At 40.4% G+C, this 17885-nt stretch overlaps 1 protein-coding gene across 2 annotated transcripts; it reads right to left on the bottom strand.

Moving 5' to 3' along the window:
* Window positions 1-72: 72 nt before the first annotated feature.
* Window positions 73-17479, bottom strand: C1GALT1 (core 1 synthase, glycoprotein-N-acetylgalactosamine 3-beta-galactosyltransferase 1). 2 transcript variants are annotated; one of them, XM_074900326.1, is made up of 4 exons: window positions 17329-17479; window positions 10181-10420; window positions 7851-8518; window positions 73-4592 (listed from the first exon to the last, which is right to left on the bottom strand). In XM_074900326.1, the coding sequence occupies exons 2-4, from the start codon at window positions 10401-10403 to the stop codon at window positions 4383-4385; spliced, it is 1101 nt and encodes a 366-aa protein (XP_074756427.1). In that variant the 5' UTR covers window positions 10404-10420; window positions 17329-17479; the 3' UTR covers window positions 73-4382. The 2 variants fall into 2 exon arrangements, with proteins under 2 accessions (XP_074756427.1, XP_074756426.1); XM_074900325.1 differs by lacking the exon at window positions 17329-17479 and adding an exon at window positions 16580-16711.
* Between the last annotated feature and the right edge of the window lie 406 nt (window positions 17480-17885).

Raw genomic sequence — 17885 nt, 5'->3', positions numbered from 1 at the left:
TAGGCTAAATTGTGCTGCTATGCTACACTACTAGCGTACAGGAGGGGGAAATGAAGACAGACATGAACTGTGTATGAGATAACTTATTTATTCAATTCTCAACTTAATTTTGATGCTAGAAATTGGTCAAAGGCACTTCAAAGAAGATATTTAATAAACAAATCCTTATGGTGATCATCCCAGACAAGTCACCAACTTATATCTGCCATTAGGGACACAACTACCTATAATTGCAAAGTGAAACATTCACAGGTTTTAAATGGAGCATACTGTCCAGCAGCAATCTTCAATTCTTTTAGAGCATTAATAACATTTGTGGAGTATTTTAAATACAATATGGTAAAACAAAGCAAACACTTTTGGAGTTCCACAGAAGCTTTTCTTGCCAGAAAAAGGACAAAATTGCCTTTCCAAGTGGTCCTGTATTGAGGGATCTATTTTCATCTGTGCATGCACCATCAACATGAGTAGAAGGTACATCAAAGAAATAACCTGCACTTTTCTGTTGTACATAGTTAAAACACCCTGCTCAGACAGCAAACTGTAAGCTACTCACTAAAATTTATACTTCTGGAAGTGTAACAGAACACATGGCAACATGAGAGGAAAAAGTAACTTTTAATATATACCCCCACCAAAGTAAAATAAAGAAAGTGACCTTAAAGGCAGAAAGTACTGAGAAAAGAGCTCTGCAAAATGAGAGACAGTGCTAACATCACCAGCATTTAACCTCTTGAATGAGACCGGTATAGACTGCAAAAATGAACTGGGAGTGAAAGATTAAAATTGGTCTTTTTCTGCAAAGATTAATACTATCTCTGATTAAGAACAGGGATTAGAAGGTAACTTCTTGGCATTCTCATTCTTTCTGAACTAAAAAACACAACACAAGATTAAAATGTTACTCTGTTACCCTAAGTGACATTCCCACTCCACATGCAAATAACTGCTGCCTAGTAATTTCAAGAGAAGTAGTTCAAAATTTTTAGATGGGTCATCTAAATCACTACAATGCTAATGGAAGCTTTTAGGCTTCATAAAATAAAGAAACCTTTTCTGGAAGCAAAAAAACCCCAAAGACGTGGAAAAATAATTGATATAGCCTAAGACAGCCTCTGTTGCTGTGCTTCAGAAAGGTCAATCCACCTGAAATACAGCAGCCTCTTTGGGCTCCAGAAATACTCAGACTCAGTAAATACTTTCTCAAAGCACAGAGACCTGAGAGTGAAATAACAAACTACTAACAGTAGTGTGATATTGTACATTAAAATTATACTAACTGTTCACATTCCAATATTGAACTACTGAAGCTTTTGAAGGTAGCAAGATACAAACCAATTATTTCAGAGGTTATCAGCTCACTGTTATGGCAATATAATTAAACAGAGAACAACAGTCCTCTGTTATAATCACAGAACGTAAAAAATGATAACTTTTTTAGCTGGTCTGGAAGGAAGAAAAAAATTCTTTGCAGTGCTGTTAGAAAGGCAAAAGAGATTCAGAAGCCTAAGAACAAGGACACTTTAAAACCAAGCAAGAATGGACGGTTGAAGAAGACTCCTCTTACTTCTCCAGACGGGCCACCTATTTATCATAAGGTAGTATGTTCTGAGTCTTATTCCCGCAAATTGAACCTGTTCCTTTATTTCTCCATTCTCTGTGGTCCTGCACGTTTTGTGAAAAGGGACATTCCTGACCCACTCTGCTAAACCCACAAGCCCCAGGTGGGCAGCAGACAACAATGAGAACTGCTGCTGAGAAAAGGCTTCAGCATGAGCTCAGCAGTGGCTGGGTGAACTTGCCACCTCAGGAACCAACCTATGCAGAGCTCAAACTTCTCACTACCCACTTCCTCCTGTCCACCTGAGACTTATACATGATGAAACTGAAAATCCAAAGACAAGACAGTCAGGACAGTAAGGAATATGAGGAGGAAATGTTACTTCACAGTGCAGCACAGGGCAAACATAGGACACAAATCTGCAGAGAATATGCAAGATTAGTTCTGCCTGTTGTGGTACAAAAATCTTTAAATCCCCACAGATGAAATGAGGAAGAAAGCAGTAATACTGGAACAGTACAGGAGTTCAGTAGATCTTCTATACTGACTGAATTTACAAAGAGATTAATTTGGATCTTGATTTCATTTCATAACTGAAGTATTCCATAAAATTTTAATTGCATGTTTGAACAATGCCACTGGAGTTATCAATACCACATGGATTTCACAATATTACTGGGTTGTGCTGCACATGGGATAAACGTTTAGCTCACAGAAGGAAACACCTCTTATCCATTCTCCTCTAGACAAGCATCCCTCTGACTAGAGCAAACTGGAGACCTTTTCCTTTTCTAAAGAAATGAAGTTATAATTTTCTACTTCTGTCAATTAACATAAATAAAGCTTCTGTCCCTTTCAGTACTTCAGGGGCAGTCTTGTTCATAAAAGACCAACAGATTTAACCCTGCAGGAACTACTCATTTAACTAATACTTGATATATGAACCCAGCCTATATTCAGGCAGAGAAGATGTATCTAATATTTAAATTCCATGAGATATTTCTGTAATTGCCATCCTGCTGCAGAGCAACGGCAAGAAAGGAAGTCATGATTCTTTACTGTTGCACAACAGAAGAACCCTGATCTGTACAAGAACTATCTTTGGAAAAAAAATTAAAAATAAAAAAATCCAGTACTTTATGGTAACATCCTCTTCCAGGAACATCCTGAAGGACAGCAGTAGTAAATAAGGCTGTCTGCTACCAGTATGTGCCCTTTCCAGAACAATGACTGGAGGTAATTACGTTGTGTCCAAATTCATCAATATGATGAAGGTGAAAAGTGATAAAGATGAAGAAACTTTTGTTCAAGTGTGGAATAAAGACACACTACATGTGACGCTTAATCCCATCCCCCATACTACTGTTCACTCAGTTTGAAAACAAGAAAACCAGAAAGTTTTACACTGACTATATAAAACATAGGCTTGGCCTTTGAAAATTTTTCAGTAATTAAAACACCTGTTTTGTCTCACACCGAGAAAGTGTTTGCAGTTAAGAGGCAGAGATACTCAAAGTAGTGGAGAAAGTTAATGCACTTTGAAAGATTCCTGCATTCAGGCTGGCTCACCTGAATAACTACATACTTCAGCTTCAAAAAGAGTAAAGTAAGGATCATTTAACACTGTTCTGAGAAAGGTAACAAGAAGCTGATACAGAAGAAATTTTTAAAAGCAGAGGAAAAAGGAAACCGTTCAGAAAAGTGAAATTAAGTACTTCAGGCAAATAAACTAGATGGGTAGGGAAACAGTCAAATCAGCTTTGCTGCAGTTTAAAATAGGACTTGTTTGTATCTGGTAAGATTCTAATGAATAAGGTAACTCCACAATCTAAGAGTAGTGATGTCAAACTGAAATGGAAACAGACTCATTATAATACTGGCTGAAACCAAGTTATTATAATGCCACTGTAACTTTTCTAACATACTATTCTTTTTTTTGTTTACACAGAAGTTGTGATGAGAGAGACTTGATTTCAAAAAGCATCTACCTTATCTTATGCTTAGAAATTCTGAGATTAATTTTTCTATCAATTCAACCAATAGGGCAAGTTATAGGGAAAAAAAGCCACAGGCAAATACGTAAGCAGCTCGCATCACCTCAGCAATTTAAACTATTTAAACTATTAACTAAGTAACTATTTCTGGGTTTCTCCGCAAAACAGTAGTGATCCAACATCATATTGTGTGCAACAGAGACTTAAAAATTTTTAAAATAATTCATAGCAGTCAATTTCATTTCTGAAACCATTCAGACGAATCTTTTGAGTGGATCTCTGCCTGTTCATAACAACCAGTCTATCACTAAGGCAAAGCAGACTTGAGATTCTATTTTCATGCCTCTTCCTTATAGGGCAAGGTACACGAAGTAACTTCAAGATACTGAGAATACTAGAGAAAGCCATCGTGAAGTATTCGACTGTGCGACATCCAATTTCTAATATCAGAACTGACCTAACAGAACATCTAGAAGGAAACAGAGTAGAACAGAAAAAGGAACAAAAATACTGTATGATTATCTTTGAACCCATCCATTATGGTTTCTATACGAATTCTTCCAGATATTAGTGTACCAGAACAACCTCCTATTTCACAGCTTTAGGGCCTTCAATCTTCATGAGCAAGGCTGCAAGGTCACACTAATCTCAAACAGTCACAGCCAGCGCTGGACTCTATTGTACACAGACAGGGACAGAAAGTACCGGCAACATGATTTTTGAAATAAGAATTGCCAAGAGTAATTCTAGTCCACAAGCTTCATGCAGGAGTTTGAGGAGACTCTTAATTCATTGTACTGACTTCTTTTGTTTTCTTCAAAGTCCAATTAATTCTCAGAAATTTTTTGCTTTAGCTTTTGATTATCCTCCAGTGCTTCATTTTTGCTCTGCTCTTCTGGATTCTTTGCCAAATCAGGATTGTACCGATACAAATACCCATATGGACGGAGATGATAAATCAAATATTCCAAATGATACATAGTCACGGAATCAACGTAGTGGAATGAAACTGCTAGATCGGAGCAGCATCCGGGACCCTAAAATACAAAACAAGTCAAAATAATCAGCAAGAACTGTATAGCATGCCCTGGATTAAAGATCCAGGAAGATTTCAAACACATACTTGACTTCATGGTAAGAAATTCACTGTTGTCAGCCATACATATACTTCAAAACTTAATGTTAGGCAAGCAAAGTATATCAGACATACCTGCCAAAGCATTCTTTCAAAATAAAGCTGGACAAAGTCTTTTGCTTCTGTAATCAAACCAATGAAAAAACTAGCTGCTCTCATTAATGTCAGAGGATTTTTTGCTTTTCCATACTTCTTTTTTTTTTTGTTGGTGTTTAAAGAAAACCAAGCAGGAGCAAGCAGGTCTAAATGCATTGCACTTATATATAAAACAATACATGCTTGTTACTCCTGACAGCATCCATGCAGAGTATATAAGCCAAACGTGTGTGCGCAGGCACCTCTGTGTGAACACACATTATACAGTTTGGCAAAATTGTCAGTACCTAACTTCCTATGTATAGAAAGTTCTAACAAATAATTTTGGAACTACTCTTTTTTTTAAAATTTATTAATTTCATTGACATTATGAAGCATTTTTAAGAGCTAGAAGATCATTATTAACATATCTGTTATAACTTGCATTTTCTAGCTCAAATTCAGCTTTGAGAACACTATTCTGGAAGACAGTTTTGTGGGGTTTCTTTCATCTGATTTGATTGCAGAGATACTAATATTCCCACTCTAACTGGATCTAAGATTTAAAGACACTGAAGAAAACAATTATTATATAATTGCTATTCTTTCAATACTTACTAAGTTTGATCAGTATAGCTTGGTTTTGATACCAGATGAAGTAGGCTCTATCCAAACACAAAAATGGTAGGTCAGGACCAACTATGCCATTTCCATTATGGATCCCCACCACCACTGCATCAGTTACAGATGTAACTGTCCACAGCTCAGCCACTCGTAAACTGCAATCACAGCTAAAGCTGCTGCATCCCGACACACTAAATACAGGTTCATAGCTGTTTTCAGTTACAGAAATGCTCTAGCCACTGAATACAAGTATACAAACAGATGCTTTACAATGAAAAGTATCTACTGAAGAACTATTTTTCCCCAGCTTTACTGTGTAAAAAAATCCCACATCTTATCCTTGATTTTGTCCACTTACACTGATCTCAAAGCTTGCTCAAAAACAATACCTTTAAAATTGCGATTATCGTCCTAAAAAAGAAGCCACATCACAGATTATATGACCACCAAAATTTACAGTGCAGAACACCTTCAAATTGCTTCAATTTCAAGTAGCCCCCTGGTTTCCTCCCCTTTGTTTTTTTAAAACCAGAGATTTCAGATGTGGAACTCAAAGACAATCTGAAGTTCTTGCACTCAAGATGTTGTGAGGAACTGAAGGAGTTAATGCCTCAAAGACTCACTAACACAGAAAGCCTCAAGGACAAATTGTGGCCTTTGTGGTTAGTCTAAGGAATGAGTTATCTGCCTAGGGAAGCAAAGACTGTATTGGAGGGTGCATGGCTTTGCTCCCTTGCAGCTGTATAGCCAAATTCCTTAGATAAGCCTCAAATGGGGGGAGACATAGACTGAATAAAACCATATGTTTGGGTTAATGCCTACACCTTAATTTACGACTATACTGTTGAAGAAGAGTTAAACAATTGATGAAAGAGAAAAATCACACAGCACCAGATGGAGCTAATGGCTGGATAACTGCCGAAGAAAAAAACTGAGGAAAAGGTAAAGATGGTAGGAGGGGATGATGACCACAGACTCAATTGAGTTGAAGCGTTAATACACCCCATCCCCCCTCAACACAGCGTGCCGAACCCATGCTCCACCTTACCTATTCTTTCATGCAAATGAGTCTGTGGAAAACCCCTCTCCTCATCTAGTATGCAAATCAGATGATAAAACCAACTTAAAACAGCAACAGAAAACTTTGCTGGGTGTGCATCCACCACCCAAGATTACCAGACCTGAGACAACACTGAAAGCTGGGGCGGTGATCTGGATTCTTTAACTCCCTTCCTCTCCTTTTCTTTTCCTTTTTCTTTTCTTTGTTACAGATCTATCAATAAGAGACCACATCGCTTATTATCCTTTTCCAAGTTTAAGTTGTTTCCACCACAAGTAAAACATTTTAAACGGTCATTTGGTGTCATTTCACCTTAATTTAACCCGAGGACCTTCAGCACTTCCTGGGCTCCCAATCCAGGTCAAAACAATGTTTCAGCTTGTAAATGCTATTTTTGTTGCTACAACAACAGATTTTTTAAAAAAAAAAATAGCTTTGCCAGCTCTCATGCTTGCCTTCACTTCTACAGAAGGGAGATAAGAGTCCAATACAACTAACACAAGGAAACCTAACCATATTTCCTTGTTTGGGTCATGCTTTTATTTCACTTCTAGGCAACATTCATTCTTCTGTAATCTTTCTAATGGAACTCACTTAAACATACGTTTTTAACAACCTTCAATAAAAAAATATAAGGGCAGGGCAACTACCAGTGTTCAAGACAGGTAATACTGCACAGTTATCAGTGGTAAGAGAAGTATATTGAAGCACATTTCCATTTGAAGGGAAAAAGACCAGCAGGCAGTACAGTCACGCATACCATTACCCACCAGCTAGCTCCTCCAGTAAGGTGGGAATCTCCTGGACACTGTTAACCAGCTACAATCATGAGCAACCCTCAAAATTAGTTGTATTTCTTTTTGCTGTTGGGTAGAAGATAAAGGTGTATCAGTGCCACCTTCCCTTCAGCAGGCTATAACATGGCTCAGTCATACTGTTTGATCTGGCTCTGTACAATGAGCACACACCCCTTGGAATGAACCACACCCGTCTCAATTCACACTGCACACTAGTAGTTGGGTGGCTGGAGGAGAAGCTAGGGACACTGTGTGTGAGGTACGAGGGAACAAAACAGAACAGTAACTTTTCAAGGAAGGTAGTAGGGACATTATCAAGCACGACAAAAAGGTTTCATCATTTTTTGCTGTCCACAGAACACAGCAAAATAGCAGTAATAATTTAAGATTCACTAGCTCTTCTGGAACGTTCTTAGCAGCAACTTTTAGTTGATTAACGTATTTAACACATCTACATTGAGATGTATCACAGAATATCACAACAAAATCTTCTTTTCTAAAATATACTGAGCTGCTATTAAACTGAGAATTCAGACATCATACAAATTCATACGCATCATAAGAGGTACTTCACAAAATGGGTATCAGGTTCCTAAGGACTTACCTCTACAGCAGGATAATAATTGTAATTCCAGTACCAGAATGTTTTTGGTAGGTATCCTCTGATTAAGTGATGTTCTGGAACGAAGGGATGAAAGGTTTCTCTACCACTTGTGTCCCTAGAATCTCCTGCTTCCACATTAATGATCTCCATGCATTTTCCTAGTGCTAGGTCTTCAATAGAGGAACTGTGAGAGCATTTGTTCATTTTAAATGCAGCAACGAATCTCTTCAGAGCTTCTTTGCTCAGAACATATCCTGCTCCTCCACTCATGTAGCCCTGTTTCACATAAGGCTTAAACCTTCTTCCAAAATATATTGGTTGTTCAGGATTGTATTTTGAAAGAAGCCATCTCAAATTGTCCAATATAACATATGTATCATCATCTGCTTTCATAAACCAATCAGCATCATCAAAATAATGGTCATATACATATTGAAAAGCTTTAATAGTCTTCCAGTACAGTTGGTCCCTGCCTTCTTTGGTTTCTAGGCCCACAGTTGGGAAGTCTTTATTTTCCTCAGAGCTCATAAAAAGTATTTTATTACAACGTTGGGCCCAAGTGGCCTTAACATGCTTGGCTTTCTTTTCTAGATTTTGAGGTCCAGTCATGACCCAACACAGTATTTTCACCTTCTGATACAGTCCCTCTGCAATATTTTTATTCTCATCTAAAAAAAGAGGAAAGTTCCAAAACAGTATTAGACTTGATTGAAAAACAGACAAAGAGCAACCTCCCCCCCAGCATTCTGTATCTACATCAGAAGAGACATGAAGAGAGAGACGAGGCATTTGGCTCCAGATGTACCAGTTAATGACATTAATGTTATATTTAGGAAGAAAACAAATGAGACTCCCCAAACCAAGAAACTAAAACGCTTAAAGCTACTTCAACTTCACAGGATAAAGGAAAGCATAAGAGCCATGTCAAAATGGGTATCTGTTCAGGGAAGTATGGCTTTAGAAAACTGGGATTTGTACATAAAAACTACTTGGAGGCAACATGTTGTCAGAGAACTAATGAAAATTAAAAAGCTGAATATTTTGCCATTCACAATGAACAGAACTTAATGATTACAACACAGAAAGGTCAAAAAAGCTAATAAACTCTGTTATATATATTCATGTTAACTAACAAAACCTAGTAAATATTTCTAAAACAGAAATATATTTTTGAAGGAAAAAGCAGATGGTAAGCCTGAAAGAAAGAATTTATCACCAAATCAAGTTAAATGTTCTTTGTAAAAAATCAGGTTAAATAAGTTAGGATACTATGAAACTAGTATTATTGTTGTGCTAAAATGGTTTTTTTTGCAGACAATCCTACAGAACAGACAAAATTATCTGCAGTGTGTAATGTGTTCCAAACCACCAAAGCATTTATTTCCCTCAAAGAAACTTTTTCATTTGATATATACAGACCAATTTTAACTTATGCAAAAGAATATTCCATGGAGAATGAGATCTGCATAACCTAAAATATTCCTGCTTACACTTCATGCAACGACAGCTCAAATTTCTTTGTAACAATGTTCTACATGTGAAACACTCACAAACTTGTCTTACAAAGTCTGCAGTTTAAATACATCTAAATAGCAAATTACTTATTAACGTCTTCTTTCGCAAATGCATTATAGTGCATTTTTTCTCATCCAAACTATCCCAACTCAGACATTATCTGTATTTAGGATTTAGAATTAACTCATTTAATGAGATGTGTCAAATGTAAAAGTATGCCTGAAATATTTGAAGGATCTACCTTATTTGGGAAAAATAAGAGTGCAACAAAATTTCTGGTTTTGACTGCTAACAGCAATCTGTGTTTGGACTACTACATAATCACCTTGGCAAACAATGCCCACAGTGACCCCCTCAGCCCAATTCCGTTTTACTAATCGTATCAAAAAGTGATTTTTTTTTTTTACCTTTTTCTAAGAGGCTAGATCAAAAGTTAGAAGTGGTCCAAAATTAGCTTCTTAAAGCTAAAAAGCAATTTAGCCATATCTACAATGCTAGCAAATATATCTGCTTAGCAAAACCACCATCTGATGTCAATAGTCCACCGGAGAAGTTCCTGCTCCAAACAAGTTTGGATCCAGAAGCTGGACAAACGGTTGGGCTCTAAGGAATAAGATCACCGCTTTTAATAAAAATGTAAACAAAGAAAACCCTGTTCAGTAGACCTCAGGAGAACAAAGTTATTTAGATGTAACCTGAACATGGGAAAAGTAAAAGAAAAGGATTCATACAAATTCATAGCAGTGAAGAAAGCAACATTTTGCAATGCATGAAAAGGGAGCAGGTTATATAATTAATCTGGTGTAACAAAATACCTTTATGCTGTCCAGAGTCTGCATTGAAATTCATTTGTCCTTGCAGCTGATTGTTATCAGTATCTGCTGAGTGTTGACCATGTGGATCATTGTGAAGAATATGAGGCTGGATCTTAACCTGCTCTTCAAGTATAATGCTAAACAGAAGATAGCATACGAAAAATCCTATTGCTGATCCAAAAGTGAAGGTTAGAAGGTTCATCAAAGACTTAGAAGAGGCCATCTCCTGAAGGTAATACACTGTCAAAACCAAATGAAAAAGACATTAATCTTAAAGCCACAGAAATAAAATCTAAAACTATGGGAAGAAGTCAAGGACTAAATCTCTGGAAGTAGAGAGCTCAGTTCTAGCTCAGAAGCATTTTCCCTGAGCTTGCATGGAAGTTTAATGCAAGAATAATGCAAATATTCACATAAAATTGTATAACCATTGATAAATTTAGTGCCAAGGGTCTATCATATATTCTCTAGCTTAAAATTATGAAGAGCAGCCATAAATCACCAGTGACTATACATACAAAAAACATTCATTATATTTATACAAGAATGTATATATCTGAAGTGTAGTATCTTAATTATAAAACTGTAATATATATTCACTTCTTTATTCTCTTCGTCCCAATAAATCTGCACTTTAAAATGTAATACCTAAGTTTTTTACTAAAGCTAAAAGATGATGGTCAAGGCAATCTACAAGTCAAGATACCATATGGTCATGAGATGTACTTAAACTCCAGGAGTAAGTATAGAAGAATTCTTTAATAAGATGTCAAATGCAAACAGATTTTGAAGAGTTGTAAATCTGCTCTCAAAGTCGGGCAGTTTTCCGTCTACTTTTAGAAAGTACTGAGGATAGACTTTCAGAAGAAAAAGTAAGACATCTGAATTTTCATACAGAAACACTCATTTTTAAAAGGCATTTGGAGGAAGAGAAGTAAAAACACCAGCCTCAAGGCCTCTTCTACACATCAAAAACCTTGTATTCCAGTAATAAAAAAACCCTTCACTTCAGCCACACCCTTGCTCCTCAAAAAATAAAAGACTTGGCTGACCATTTTTATAAAATCAAACACAATCAGCATCTACATCTGCATAAAGTGAGTTTTATACATCCAAAACAAGTGAGAATTTTTATATATTAAGGAGTTGCAGAACAATTTCAGGCTGTTGAGGCCTGAGGCTTTTTCTGAGGCCTGAGGCTTTTTCATCTTTGCAAAGGGTTGAGATATTTTTTAATAATTCATGACTAAATTACAAAAACACTGACTGTCAAATATATACTGGATTCAAGTCAGAGCTGTACAAACAAGTTGATGATATTCCCCTCCATTAGGATCATCAATGCGCAGAACCCAATTTAGTTACCTAGGAAGCCAATAAAATAAAATTATGGAATGTACAAAGCATTGATGAAAACCATGGATGAGAAAAAAGCTGCAGCCACCAAAACAACTCGTTTAGGCTGCACCTACTTCTCTCAACAGTTCTGCAGTCTAACGGAAAAAGACTGTCCCCAAACAAGGTGCATGAATCACTTTGCAACAACACACTCCAAATACCAGCTTTCTGTCTGTCTGAGTGCTCTCCTGAATAGCAAGCAGAAAGGACAGAAAGCAAGTACATATTGTTAGGTTGGCACTTTCAGAAATCATCAGATTTACTGCACACTTGCAGGTCTAGATCATTTGAAAGGGATGAAGCTCTAACACGTGATATGCGTTTCTTTCCACACTGCTAGAAAAAGAAAACTGGAAACACAACTTGAAGCACAAAATAAAAATCAAAAAACCTAAAGGTTGTATCAAATTCACATAACTGTGGTTGACAAGGAGCTGTAGTTCTTTAATATGAAAAAACACATTATATAATTTTTTTAATCATACATTGCCTTCTCTCAGTACTACAACTTAGTGGAGACTAGTGGTTGCCTTTAGACATCTCATCTTAAAGTACAAAACCAACTGTATTATCATTTGTGACCCCAGCCTTGAAAAAATTACTTGGTTTCCAGCTTTATTTCTGTTGTCTGATATGCCACTAACTTGGGAAGAAAACATGAGCACTTATATGAGGTGCCTTCCAAAACCAGAAAAATTAAAGCAAAAGCCTACATGCACAAGCTGCCTAGGACACTGAAAACTATCCACTATACTAAAATTACTATTTTTTTGTTTTCACTTTCCCCATCTATCACCACAGAGTCCCCTCAAAATTTGTAATACACAAAGGGAGAGGACCAGAATAAAACAATGCCTTCTGTCAGCATGTTAAAAGGGGAAAAAATAAAAATCCACACATGCAAGCAGCATAGCTACAGTACTTTCTAGAAGAAATAATCTCCATTGTTCCACTTTTCAGTAGTAGTGTCGCTTTGCCATCCAATTTCAGCTATCTGCTCTACCAGCTGTTAAAATTATTCTTGCTTGGACAGAAAAGAGAAAAATCACTTGAAAATAACTGCTTATTAAACTATGGAATTATATTAAATTAGATTCTTTAGGGGAAAAAAAAAATAATTAAGTGTATTGGAAATGTTAAAAGAGAAAAAAGTGCATTCAGCACATTTGGCAGTATTCCACAAGCAAAGAGGATTTCTAGAAGCACGTAAGGACAGATACCGAAGCTGTACTTTATATTTGATGTGAAATACCTCTAGTTACAGTTTTCAATGTAAAATAATCTGCTCATCATTCTATTCTATCTATACATGTGTGCATCCAAATGTTCATGAACTCCATCAGTAAACAGGACAGAAATCTTCTTTTTTTTTTCTATTATCTTGATATTTGATCTAACTAGAGTCTTTTAACTTACCAGCAAAAACAACTGAATGCTATAGCATTAGACTAGAACCAGAAAATGTCTAAAAGAAAGGTCAGTTCTTATTATGCTAAGCATCCCCACTCAGACTCTACTGACACTCTTTTCTATACATGGAAATAGGGGCAAGACATGCAAAACATTTAATTGTTCAAGATCACATTGTTCAGAGCTTCATCCAACCTGATCTAATGAAAGATGCCCCTGCTCATGGCAGGGAGCTGGACTAGATGATCTTTAAAGGTCCCTTCCAACCCAAACCATCATGTGATGCTGTGATTCTATGACATACAGAGAGGGAAAAGGTAAGTGACCTACCAGGTCACTAAAAGATCCCAATTTTTATTCCTATTTCTATTTTTACTTTTCTTGAGTTAAAAAAGACACTATTTAAAAAAAAAAAAAAACAAACAAAAACAACAAAAACCAAACAACCACACCTACAACAAAAGCCTACATTTAAATTATGCTCCACTGCTCTGTCACGGCAGCTTAAACAAACATATCTATCTATTCATGTAGGTAGCCCTATTCACATCAACCAGACCAACAGATGTTTTAAAATCGTATCACAGCTTAACAGTCACTGAAGATTTGGCTCCAAATCTAAGTTTTCAGAGTCAATGTTTTCTGCATCTTCAAACTTACAGAAAAAGTAATTTTCTAGTGTTAAGGGCTGTTTAACTTAGCAGCTGAATGGAGACAAGGCTGCTGCAATTCCATGTCCCCAGGTCCAGTCAGTGACAAGGCTGGGGATGTATTCCCATATCTGCACATACAAACACGCATATACACGTGGCTGACCATACAGATCAACACAGCTAAAACCTGTGTTCGTGCAACACAAACGTGGTCAGGCCTTATGCGGCTCCTCTCCCTATCCGACCAGGACAGAAGTCCATTAGTGGAGAATATACATAAACATACAATGTGGATCCTTTCACTAACTGGCCTCAGACACTAGATCTATCCAGGAACCAACTCTGAATCCTCAGCCTCACCAAAGCCCCACTCCAGTTGAGGGTGCAGACCTCCTCACCCAAGTATACCCACACAGTTCCCCCCAGGTATATCATGATCCCCCAGTATGTGGCCTTAGACATTCAGTCTACTCAGTAACTGGTCCTTGGATCCTTTCATCTCCAGTTGTCTTGCTAAGAGACATACATGCAAATGAGCCTCCAAAACAACCCACAGATCTTACAGTCCCCCCCAGTAGCTGGCCTAGACCTGCTGGACTCTCATATTGCCAAACCAAAGACACTCTGATCTCACTACTACCTGTCCCACACTCACCAGTGAGAAGTGTGGGACACTGCCTCCAAACCTGGCTCCCATGCCTCTCGTCCTGGCTAGCCCTGCATGATATGCACTAGCAAGCACGCACTGGCATACCTGCCAAGACAATACGCGTGCACTCCGGTCTCCGCAGTTACTGGCACTCCAGACACACAAGACTCTATGACTTACAGTCTCCGCTCTAGCTGCTGGCACTTAGACCTGCACTCACTCCAGTTTCTCGCACACCAGGAACAGAGGTCCCTACAACTTATGGTACCACTCTGGTTGCTGGCACTTATGCCTCATGAATATAGCACAGAGCCACCCCTCACCCAGGAATACAGCTAGAAATGAAGCTTAATAAGAGAACAGGCTGCAGGTAATCTGGCCCCAGGCGTGGCCAAACATACTGACCAGACACTCATTTACAATTGACCAGGCCCTTTATCCCCTTATTCTTCTATTTTTCCTCATACTTGCTTGTCCTTAAACCGTCTTGTTCCCTCCCCTTAGCCCCTCCCCTAAGCATCCCATAATAAGATTTGTACCGTCACAAGATGCTCTCCTCCTGCATCCCATAATATGTCCCATATTCTGTGGCAGTTACCTGCCTCAATCCTGTAATCTGTTTCAGAGAGCCTTTCTGTTGATTTATCTTGATGCGTGTCACACCTGGGCAACAGGGCTGATGGCTCTGCAGTGACAGAACCGGGGGCTGCTTCCTCCGATTATATTAATGGGGTCCCCCCCCACCATGCCGCTGCGATCCTGGCAATGAGCCTTTTAACACATTAATCTAAAATACTGTTCTCACTCTGCTAGCTGTTCTAGCAAGGGTCAAGGTCACCCTTCTAAGCCAAAACAAATGTAGGGAATCCCTATGCACTAGGAATATATGATACTGGAAATTGCTCCATTCCTACCTCAAAAAAAAAAAAAAAAAAAAAAGCAACCAACCACCTTTAAAATTAATACCGTTAAGCAAATTCTGACCATATAATTTTGAACTTGTTTCAAAAACATACTCAACAAAAAAAAAAACCAAAAAGGTCTGGGATTTGGAAATTTACAGCAGGCAGGACATAACTCTAGGTATTTTTCTGTATTTTCCTAGTACCATTACAAAATCACTTTGATAAATTAACTATAAGAAATACTGCTAGCCTACACAGCTGACCCTTCCTTGTATCCCTTATTTACAAAGTGAGGGGGAAGCTCTGAGGTTCCAGCATAAAACAGAATGCAAATGTCCTTTGAGAGCTGCATACTTAGCATGAAATTGATCTCTGCTACCACGTCCTTAACAGTGAAGCAACACATCAGAATAATTAAAGTCAAAATCTAGGAAATGTAGTTTGCTGTGCAATGACCAGGAAACGTCTTCTGCTAAGTCCCAATATTTTTAGAAGCTTTATATGTACATATTCAATATGCTTCTAAAATGAAGCTATATTCAAAACAGTTGTATATCTCCTAACGTTGCCTGCATCGAGGATTACTGTGAACTGCTGCAGTTCCCTATCAAGTAAGCACAGGCAGTATTTTTCACTTTGAAAAACATTTTGGGTTTTTTTTAAAAAATATCTAATGCTGTAAGAATTTATTTGGAGAGGAACTTTTTCCATCAAAACCGCTTGGTTGTTCTATGCAAAAATACAGGCAACAACAGTAAGGTATTTTGGTACAGGTGGCCAGTAACAGCATTGAAATAAGATACGTATCCACCACACAGGTGAGAGGGAAGAAAGATGTCGGTAATCTCCTTCCTCATTCCAAAAGCTGACACCCTCCTTTAGCAACAAGTTCCCCTGTCCAAATCATGGCTTTCTAGACCTCTGCTAGCCTAGGTCTTACTAAAGGGAACTGCGACTTGAATCCAGGAAGTCCCCGTTCCCAGGAGCAGAGGCAGAGGGGTGGGGAGCAGCGAGCGATTCCCCCCTCCACAAGGCACCTTGCTCCCTCCGTTGGGGCTCCGAGGGACTCGTTGTCTTCCAAGGAGACCCCTCCTTCAGAGTCTCGGGGAATCAGGCACCTGCTGTCCCGGCAACCGCGGCTCCTGCAGGCCCTTCTCGCCGCCGCCGGGGTGACACGCACCGCCCCGGCCGCCTCTTCCCACCCGGTCACCACAGGGAGGCACCTTCCTTCACATCGCCTCCTCGGACGGGCCGCTGCCTTCAGAGGCCTGCCCGCCGGCGGCCCGGCCGACTCCCGACAGCGACGGCCCGGCCCGGCCCGGCCCGGGGCCCGCCGCCGCCCCTCAGCGCCGCTGGCCGCCGCCGCCGCAGCCCGCCCGCTCACCTCATCGGCCGGCGCGCGCTCAGCCGCGCGGCCCGCAGGCAGCCGCTGGCCGCGCGCAGGGGAGGCCGCCGCCAGACCCGCCGTCCCGCGCTGCCGCCGGCATCATCCCGCCACCGCCGCGCGCTGCGCACCGCCGGGATGGGGGCGGGGCCGAACCGCCCCGCCGCCTGCTCATTGGGTGGCGAGCGTCGGGGGGCGGGGCCGGTCGCGGCCCGCGCATTTAACCCTTGCCCGGCCCGCAAGCAGCGCCGCGTGGCAGCTTGCTCGCGCTGTGGTGCCCGCACGGCCGCCGCGGCGGGAGCAGTCACCGCTCCGCTCCCGCCGCACGGGAGCCGCGCGTGGGGGCGGGAACCCGCCCTTCTTCCCCCAGCACCCCCTGGCCCACGCTTGTCCGGCGGGAGCGCGGCCGCGTCGTTGGGCCAGGCCGCGAGTAGAGGCCGCGGGCTCCGCGTGGGGAGGCCGCCGGCGCGGCGGCCGTGGGGGAAGGCGGGTGCTGCGGACCGGAGCTGCAGCGTGAGGGCGGCGGCCGGCTCGCCTGTCGGCCCGGCCAGGGCTCTGAGGGGGGTGTGTGTGTGGGAAATGGCAGAGGGCGGAAAGAGGAGAGCATGGGAGGATGATGAGCTTCACCGCCCCTTGACCGCTTAAAGGTGGCGAAGTGTTTTGGAGGTGGTAGCTCCCCTGCCTCTTCAGACACGTTTAGGGAAGAAATGCTTCGCGGGATGGGCCCTCCCAACCTTTTATCGCCTTACCTTGCTCCGGTCGTGCCTGGCGGCGGCTGTGTCGTGTACTCAAGCCCGGCTGCGGAGCTCCGTCGCTTTCCAGCACCTCATTCCCTTCACTTCTGCCGGTCTGGAGCCTCTGCACTTCCAAAATGCTATTAGGCAACTGCAAGGGACGTTGCTAGGTAACCGAATCCTCTGAAATCGTTCCTTATCTCCCCGTGCTAATGCTGCCTACCTTTTTAATATCCGTGACGTTTCTCTCGATATCTTTCCCTAGGAAAAAGCTATTAAATATGAAGACGGATTATAGATTTAAAAGGGGGTGTTACATTACAGTGTAACCGAAGGATGTAATTTTGCAAACAGCGGGTAGTTCAAGGAGCTCTGTAATTAACAGGTAAAGGTTTTGTTTGGTTTTGTGGTTTGTTTTTTTTTTTTTTTTTTTAAAGGACTTGGGTGCAGGTATGTGCAAACAAGAACTGGCCCATGCTGAGGGCCACTAGTGTTTCTGTAAATGGAGGTCACTGCACACACTGCTCTTGACATCTTGCCGTATCTCCTCCCGCCCCATAGTTCTCAGTCCT

The sequence above is a fragment of the Athene noctua genome, chromosome 2, assembly GCF_965140245.1.
Source record: "Athene noctua chromosome 2, bAthNoc1.hap1.1, whole genome shotgun sequence".
In the NCBI taxonomy this organism is placed as follows: domain Eukaryota; kingdom Metazoa; phylum Chordata; class Aves; order Strigiformes; family Strigidae; genus Athene; species Athene noctua.
The sequence above is the reverse complement of the archived record's forward strand: the minus strand, read 5'-3'. Positions and strand labels throughout refer to the sequence as shown.